The following is an 8,960-nucleotide window of genomic DNA, read 5'->3' as shown; positions in this document are numbered from 1 at the left end:
ACCCCAAAATACCCCCAAAGCACCCCAAAATCACTCCAAAGCACCCCAAAATCACCCCAAAATTATCCCAAAGCACGCCCAAATCACACCAAAGCACGCTCAAATCACACCAAAGCACCCCAAAATCACCCAAAGCACCCCAAAATCACCCCCAAATTATACCAAATCACACCAAAATCACCCCAAAATCACCGAAAAGCACCCCAAATCACACCAAAGCACCCCAAAATCACCCAAAGCACCCCCAAATCACCCCAAAATACCCCCAAAATTATACCAAATTACAGCAAAGCACCCCCAAATCACCCCAAAGCACCCCAAATCACACCAAAGCACCCCAATGACCCCAAATCCCCCTCAATATCTCCCCCAATGACCCCAAATCTCCCCCAATGACGCCAACCCCCCCCAAAATCTCCCCCAATCACCCCAAATCTCCCCAAAATCTCCCCCAATGACCCCAAACCCCCCTCAATATCTCCCCCAATGACCCCAAATCCCCCCCAATGACCCCAAAACCCCCCAAACTGACCCCAAATCCCCCCCAACGTCCCCAAAATCTCCCCCAATGACCCCAAATCCCCCCCAAAATCCCCTCCAATGACCCCAAATCTCCCCCCCAATGACCCCAAATCCCCCCCAAAACCTCCCCCAATGACCCCAAAACCCCCCAAATCCCCCCCAATCCCCCCATACCATCTCCTCGGCGCTCAGGTACTCGCTGGCCAGGCGGGGGAGGGGCAGCTCCAGGCTCTGGGGGGCGGGGCCGGCCGGGGGGAGGGGCCCGGGCCGGGGGTCCCCGCCCGCGTCCTGCGTCCCCCCCGGGCCCAGGCGGAACGAGGGGCGCGGCCCCGGCTCGTCGTACTGCGGCAGCAGCGCCTGTCGGGAGGGGGGGGAGATATCGCGATATTGAGCGACATATCGCGACACCGACCGGTATACTACAATATCGATTCATATATCGCGACACTGGTATATCACGACACAGCACCATATTGAGCGACACGTCACGATACCGACCGCCGTGCTGCGATATCGGTTGATATATCGTGATACAGCACGATGTCAAACAACATATCGCGATGTCAACCGGTATACTGCAATATCGATTCATATATCGCGACACTGGTATATCACGATACAGCACCATATTGAGCGACACGTCACGATACCAACCGCCGTGCTGCGATATCCGTTGATATATCGTGATATAGCACGATGTCAAACAACATATCGCGATGTCAACCGGTATACTGCAATATCGATTCATATATCGCGACACTGGTATATCACGATACAGCACCATATTGAGCGATGTGTCATGATACCGACCGGTGCGCTGCAATATCGGTTGATATATCGTGATACTGGTATATCACGATACAGCACCATATTGAGCGACACGTCACGATACCGACCGCCGTGCTGCGATATCCGTTGATATATCGTGATATAGCACGATATCCACCAACAACATATTGCGATACCAACCGGTATACTGTAATATCAATTGATATGTCGCGACGCTGACCGATATATCGCAATATCAACTACTATGTCACAACGCCAACCGATATATCACGCCATGGACTGATGTATCGCAACACCGACCGCTATATCGCGATATCCAACTGCGTACAGCAATACTGACAAAAATATCGTGACAATGACCGGGATATTACGACGTTGGCCAATGTATCGCAATACCCACCAGCGTACTGCGATATTGGCTGACGTATCACGACTCCAAGTGATACGTCACAGCATCAATGGATGTATCGTGATACCCACCAGCATACTGCAATACCAACGCGATATTGATCGCTGTATCGCGATCTGAGCCTGTGATATATCGCAATATACAACGCTTAATAACGCATGATATATCACGATATGCAATGCTCAGTAATGTGCGATATATCGTGATATACAGCACTTGATAACCAAGCACACATCACGATACACAACACCAGATAAACTGTGACATAACACGATACACAACGCTCTGTAATTTGTGATATATCGCGATACACGTCACTAGCTAACCTCTGATACATCACAATCTACAACGCTCGGTAATTCGCGATATATCGCGACACGCAGCACCCCGTAACCTCTGATATATCACAATGTACAACGTGACGCGTTGCACACACCGTGTGCTGCGCGCTGTATTACGCGACGCGTCGCGATACGCGGTGACACGTCGCGACATATCGCGACATGTCACAACAGGGTACCTGCGGGCCGGTCCCGGGCTCCTGCTCGCTGTAGGGGTCGTAGTTGGGGCGGCGGCGCCGCAGCTCCTGCTCCTCCTGCGCCCGCGCGGCCGCAGCCAGAGCCACCTGCTCCAGCACGTCCTCACCCGCCTCCAGCACGCCTGGGACAGACGGGGGACAGAGGGGACAGACAGGGGACAGAGAGGACAGACAGGGGACAGCCAGGGGACAGAGAGGACAGACAAGGGACAGCCAGGGGACAGTGGGGACAGGCAGGGGACAGGCAGGGGACAGGCAGGGGACAGAAGGGACAGACAGGGGACAGACAGGACAGCCAGGGGACAGACAGGATACAGGCAGAACCAGGGGACAGACAGGACAGCCAGGGGACAGAGGGGACAGCCAGGGGACAGAGGGGACAGCCAGGGGACAGCCAGGATACAGGCAGAACCAGGGAACAAACAGGACAGCCGGGGGACAGCCGGGGGACAGACAGGATACAAGGACAGCCAGGGGACAGCCGGGGGACAGAGGGGACAGACAGGGGACAGACAGGATACAAGGACAGCCAGGGGACAGCCGGGGGACAGAGGGGACAGACAGGGGACAGACAGGATACAAGGACAGCCAGGGGACAGCCGGGGGACAGGGACAGCCAGGGAACAGCCAAGGGACAGAGAGGACAGCCAGGGGACAGTGACAGCCAGAAGACAGAGAGGACAGTGAGGGGACAGCCAGGGCAGCGAGGGCACATGGGGACAGGGGACAGTGATAGCGAGGGGACGGTGAGGGAACAGAGGGGACAGCCAGGGATCAGTGAGGAGACAGCCAGAGGACAGAGACACAGGGACAGTGAGGGGACAGGGGACAATGGGGACAGCCACAGAACAGCACAGAAACACGGCCAGGGGACATGGGAACAGCACAGGGACACAGCCAGGGGACAGCAGGGACAGCCAGGGGACACAGGGAAGTGACAGAGAAGGGACAAAGGGGACAGTGAGAGGACATCTTGGACAAAGACAAGACACCCCACACCCCACGTACCCTCCCCGTGACCCTTGGGGACAGTCCTGTCCCCACCATGTCCCCACTGACCCCTGTCCCTGTGCCACCCCAATGTCCCCAATGTCTCCACTGTCCCTGTGCCACCTCACTGTCCCCAAGTCCCCACTGACCCCAGTGTCCCTGTGCCATCCTGACGTCCCCAATGTCCCCACTGTCCCAGCTGTCCCCAAAGTCCCAACTGTCCCCACTGTCCTCTGTCACTGTGCCACCCTCATGTCCCCACTGTCGCTGATGTCCTCAGTGTCCCCAATGTCCCCACTGACCCCAATATCCCCAGTGTCCCTAATATCCCCACTGACCCAGTGTCTCCAGTGTCCCCCCTACCCTTGATGTCCCCAATATCCCCAGTGTCCCCAATGTCCCTACTGTCCCCAATATCCCCACTGCCCCACATTTCCCCAATGTCCTCAATATCCCCAATGTCCCCAATGGCCCCACTGACCCCAGTGTCCCAACGTCCCCAGTGTCCCCCCTGCACCTGATGTCCCCAATGACCCCAGTGTCCCCCCTGCCCCTGATGTCCCCAATGTCCCCAGTGTCCCCACTGACCCCTGTCCTTCAGGGTCAGCACCAGGGTCTGTCCCTCGGGGATCGAGGCCGGGTCGTGCTCCACCGTCAGCCCCTGCAGGTCCCGGGCACTGTAACGCTCCTGGGGGGCACAGGGGGGTGGTCACTGCCTGTCCCCAATGTCCCCAAGCTGTCCCCAATGTCCCCAAGCTGTCCCCAGTGTCCCTCACCCTCCGGCGCCGCTGGAACTCCTCCTCCACCAAGGGGCTGACCCCGAACTCCTGGTCCATCTCCTCCAGCAGCTTGGCCTGCAAAGCCCCCCCAGTGACACCAGTTTGGGGACACTGAGGGGACACCAGGGGACACCTGGGGACACCCCCAGCCCCGCCCCAGCACAACAGGAATGTGGGAGTTTCTCAGCAGAGAAAAAACCACCCCAAAATTCCCATTTTTGGCTCAAAAATCAGCAACGAACAAAGGGTGGTGCTCCCAAATTTTTGGGGTGTGATGTGGCTTTTTTAGGGATGCTCCTAAAAATTGGATTTCACCCTCAAGCGGTGCCAAAATCGCTGAAAATTCAGGTGGGAGCAAAACTTTGGGGTCAAAATCTGTGATTTTTGCACTATGAGTGAAAAATTCACAGCAAAAAGCAAAAATTTAAAGCTTCAAAGCATCGATTTTTGGGGTGTTTTGTGGGAACAGCCCTAAAAATCCCATCGAGGCTCAAAATTGCTATAAAATGGAAAGAAATCTAAGTTTTAACCTCAAAATTCTCCATTTTAACCCAAAAACTTCTTAAAGTTAGCTCCCAAAATCTTTAATTTTTAGGGAATTTTTGACTAAAAATCTTAAAATTTAATCTTAATTCCAGGCAACTCCACAATTCCCAAAATCCAGGACAAAATCAGGATTTTGTATGGGAAAATCCCCCAAAAAATCCTCGAAAAATCCAAATTTTTGCAGTAAAATTGCTAAAAATTGGGGTAAAAACGCCGGTTTTGGGCTGAAATCGTAGGGGGGGGTTTCTGGGATTTTGGGGTTTTTGGGATTTTGGGGTTTTCTGGGGTTTTGGGGGTCCCTTCCCACCCTTTTTTCTGCCAGCTCCTTCTCCCTCTGCAGCGCCCGGCTGCGCTCGATCCACGCGGCCGCGTCGTCCAGCCAGGGCTCCTCCTCCCCCAGCGTCTTCACCTTCCTTTTTGGGGCAAAAAAGGAACATTTTGGGGTCCCCACAACAGCCTCAAATTAGCACTGAACCCTCAAATCCTCCTGGATTTTTTATGTTTTCCAAAAATTCCAAATTTTCCTCAATACTCCCAAAATTTTTCTGTTAGATCGGTAAATTCCACCCCAAAATATTTTTTGCGTCCCTCAAAAAATCCCTGGAATATTTTCTGTGCCCCAAAATCCACTCCCAAATCTTCCCAAAATTTTTCTAATTCTCCCCAAATCTTTTATCTGCCCCAAAATCACATCCTGGCCCCTCCAAAATTCCCCCTGAGAACTCCAAATCCCCTCCCAACACCCCCAAATCCCCCCTGGGATCCCCCAATTCCTCCCCAAATTCCCCCAAACACCCCCAAAATCCTCTAAACGCCTCTCAAACTCCCCCCCAAATTCCTCTCAGCCCCCCCAAAACCCAGCAAACACCTCCAACCCCTCCCCAGACACCCCCAAATCCCTTCCCAATCCCCCCAGTTCCTCCCCAGACACCCCCAAACCCCCTCCCAGCTCCCCAAAGATCCCCCAGACACCCCAAATTCCTCCTCAAACGCTCCTAAATCCCCTCTGACCCCCTCAAACCTTCTGCCAGCCCCTCCAAATCCCCTCCCAACCCCCCAATTCCTCCCCAAACCCCCAATTCCCCTTCCCAGCCCCCCCAAATCCCCTCTCAGCCCCCCCAAATCCTCTCTCATCCCCCCCAATCCCCTCTCAGCCCCCCAAATCCCCTCCCACCCCCCCAAATCCCCTCTCAGCCCCCCCAATCCCCTCCAAATCCCCTCTCAGTCCCCCAAATGCCCTCCCACCCCCCCAAATCCCCTCCCAGCTCCCCCCAATCCCCCCCAGCCCCCCCAAATCCCCCCATCAGCCCCCCCAATCCCCCCCAAATCCCCTCTCAGCCCCCCAAATCCCCTCTCAGCCCCCCCAAATCCCCCCCAGCCCCCCCCAATCCCCTCCCAGCACCCCCCAAATCCCCCCAGCCCCCCATTTCCCTACCCCAGTTTCTGGTTCAGCAGCCGTTTCTCCTTGGCGGCCGCCAGCTTCTCGCGGATTTCCTCGCGCTGCCGCAGCGCCAGCGGGTTGATCACCTCGGCTGCCACAGGGTCCTCCTTGGTGCCTGCCTCTGCCCCCAGAATCAGCCCAAAATCAGCTCAAAGTCAGCCCAAAATTAGCTCAAAATCAGCCCAAAGTCAGCCCAAAATCAGCTCAAAGTCAGCCCAAAATCAGATCAAAGTCAGCCCAAAATGAGCCCAAAGCCAGCTCAAAATCAGCCCAAAATCAACCCAAAATGAGCCCAAAGTCAGCCCAAAATCAGCCCAAAGCCAGCCCAAAATCAGCTCAAAGTCAGCCCTAAATCAGCCCTAAGTCAGCTCAAAATCAGCTCAGAGCCGGCCCAAAACCAGCTCAAAATCAGCTCAAAGTCAGCCCCAAATCAGCCCAAAATGAGCCCAAAATAAGCCCAAAATCAGCTCAAAGTCAGCCCCAAATCAGCCCAAAGTCAGCCCAAATTGAGCTCAAAGTCAGCTCAAAGTCAACACAAAATGAGCCCAAAGTCAGCCCAAAGTCAGCTCAAAGTCAGCCCAAAATCAGCCCAAAGTCAGCCCAAAATGAGCCCAAAGCCAGCCAAAAATGAGCCCAAAGTCAGCCCAAAATCACCTCAAAGCCAGCCCAAAATCAGCCCAAAGCCAGCCCAAAATCAGCCCAAAGTCAGCTCGAAATCAGCCCAAGTCAGCCCTAAGTCAGCCCTAAGTCAGCTCAAAATCAGCTCAGAGCCGGCCCAAAACCAGCTCAAAGTCAGCTCAAAGTCAGCCCCAAATCAGCCCAAAATGAGCCCAAAATCAGCCCAAAATCAGCTCAAAGTCAGCCCCAAATCAGCCCAAAGTCAGCCCAAATTCAGCTCAAAATCAACACAAAATGAGACCAAAGTCAGCCCAAAGTCAGCTCAAAGTCAGCCCAAAATCAGCCCAAAGTCAGCCCAAAGCCAGCCCAAAGCCAGCCAAAAATAAGGTCAAAGACAGCCCAAAATCAGCCCAAAGTCAGCCCAAAATGAACCTAAAGTCAGCCCAAAATCAGCTCAAAGTCAGCCCAAAATACCCCCCAAGATTGGTGAAATCAGCCTCAAAATCAGACCAAAAGTCACCCCCAAAATCAAGCCAACCTCAAAGTCAGACCCAGGGCATCCCAAAATCCACCCCAAAACCAGCGAAATCAACCTCAAAATCAGCCTAAAATCAGCCCCAAAATCCACCCTGGGGCACCCCAAAATCCAACCCCAAAATCAGAGAAATCTGCCACAAAATTAACCCTAAACATCCTGAAACCGGGCCCAAAATCCGCCCCAAACTGGCAAAAACAACCCAAAAACCAGCCCCAAACACCCCAAAATCCCCCCAAAACTCCCCAAAATCCCCCCAAAACCCACTCACCTTTCTTGGCCGTGCTGGTCTCCAGGGGTTTCAATCCCAGTTTGGCCCGGAGCTTACTGGGAATGGGAAAAGGCTCAGGGGGAGCTTGGGGTGGGGGACCCCAAATTTGGGGGGGATTTGAGGGGGGGAAACCCCAATTTGGGGGGGATTTTGTGGGGGAACCCCAATTTTCAGGGGGATTTGGGATGGGGAAACCCCAATTTTGGGGTGGGGGACCCCAAATTTGGGGGATTTGTGGGGGGGATTTGGGATGGGGATCCCAATTTTGGGGTGGGGGGACCCCAATTTTGGGGAATATGGGGTGGGCACCCCAATTCTGGGGGATTTGGGATGGGGAGACCCCAATTTTGGGGGGAGATTCGAGGGGGATCCTCACTTGGTTTCTTCCACGCTCAGGGAGGATTCTCCTGCTGCAGATTTAGGAGGAGCTGAGGGAATAATTAATAATTTATTAGTAATTAATTAGGGTGGGGGAGCTCCTCTGGTACCCCCCAAGGTGCTGCCCCACACCAATCACCTCATGGACCCCAAAATTCCCCTTTAACACCCCCAAGTTCACCTTTAAATCCCCAAAAATCCCTTTTAAGCCCCCCAAATCCCCTTTAATCTCCCCAAAATTCCCTTTCAACCCCCAAATTCCCCTTGGACCCCCCAAAATCATTCTAAGGTCTCCCCCAAACCACCCAAAATCTCATTCATTGCAACCCAAAACCTTCTCCAGCCCCCCCAAATCCTCCAGCGTCCCCTCCCCGCACCCCAAATCTTTGCTGGGCCCCCGAAACCGCCCCAAAATCACCCCCAGAGCCCCCCGAGCCCCTCCAGGCACCCCCAAATTCCCCCCAAATCCTCCCCCCCGGCCCTCACCGGGCTCCTCCCGCTCCTCCTTCCTCTCCCTCTTGGCTCTCCGCTCGCTCTCGGAGCCCCCCCGGCCATGGCCGCTCCTCCCGGCCTCCTCGGTCCCTCCGCGCCGCGAGGAACCGGAGCCTCCCCCGGAGCCGCCGCGCTCCCCCCGAGAGCGGCTGCGCTTCCCGCGCCGCTCCCCGCCGCGGTGCCGGTGCTTGCGGTGCTCGCGGGGCCGCCCCGCGCTGCTGCTGCTGCTGCCGCCGCCGCCCGTCCCGGCCGCCCCCGGGGCTTCCTCGGCCGCCTCGGCCCCGCCGCGCTCCCGGTGCTTCTTCGAGGCGCCCATGGCCGCGCCGCCGCCACTTCCGGGAGAGAGCGGAACTTCCGGTGGTTGCCATGGAGACGCTTCCGGTGCGCGGATACTTCCGGCGGAGCGCGGTGCTGATTGGTCGAGGTATAGGCGGGACTTGAGGGAGCAATGTGGGATGAACCATTATGAGCGCGTAGGGGTGGGTAGAATGAGCAGGATGGTTGTGGCGCCGTCTCGTCCCCCCAGAGAGGGCTGGAGACCTCCATAAGAGGCACCGAGGATCTTCCAACACGGTTTCCAGTGAGGAGACCCCGTGCGTGCCGCCGGATGGGGAGGGCTCCGTAAATAGCGCACCCCCGGCGCACAACAAAA

The 8,960-nt window shown here is 55.6% G+C and overlaps 1 protein-coding gene across 1 annotated transcript in view; it reads right to left on the bottom strand.

Annotated features, from left to right (window-relative positions):
• Positions 1-8,640, bottom strand: part of SART1 (spliceosome associated factor 1, recruiter of U4/U6.U5 tri-snRNP) — a 15,603-nt gene extending 6,963 nt beyond the window's left edge. The window contains exons 1-9 of the mRNA XM_084224043.1: positions 8,303-8,640; positions 7,815-7,866; positions 7,439-7,494; positions 6,009-6,135; positions 4,881-4,986; positions 4,025-4,102; positions 3,837-3,936; positions 2,241-2,380; positions 697-879 (exon numbers count right to left, since the gene is read on the bottom strand). Coding sequence (XP_084080169.1) covers positions 697-879; positions 2,241-2,380; positions 3,837-3,936; positions 4,025-4,102; positions 4,881-4,986; positions 6,009-6,135; positions 7,439-7,494; positions 7,815-7,866; positions 8,303-8,624 — 1,164 coding nt within the window. The 5' untranslated portion in view covers positions 8,625-8,640. The remainder of the gene's footprint in view (positions 1-696; positions 880-2,240; positions 2,381-3,836; positions 3,937-4,024; positions 4,103-4,880; positions 4,987-6,008; positions 6,136-7,438; positions 7,495-7,814; positions 7,867-8,302) is intronic.
• Positions 8,641-8,960: the final 320 nt, after the last annotated feature.

The sequence above is a fragment of the Fringilla coelebs genome (assembly GCF_963513975.1).
Source record: "Fringilla coelebs genome assembly, chromosome: 33".
In the NCBI taxonomy this organism is placed as follows: domain Eukaryota; kingdom Metazoa; phylum Chordata; class Aves; order Passeriformes; family Fringillidae; genus Fringilla; species Fringilla coelebs.
The sequence above is the reverse complement of the archived record's forward strand: the minus strand, read 5'-3'. Positions and strand labels throughout refer to the sequence as shown.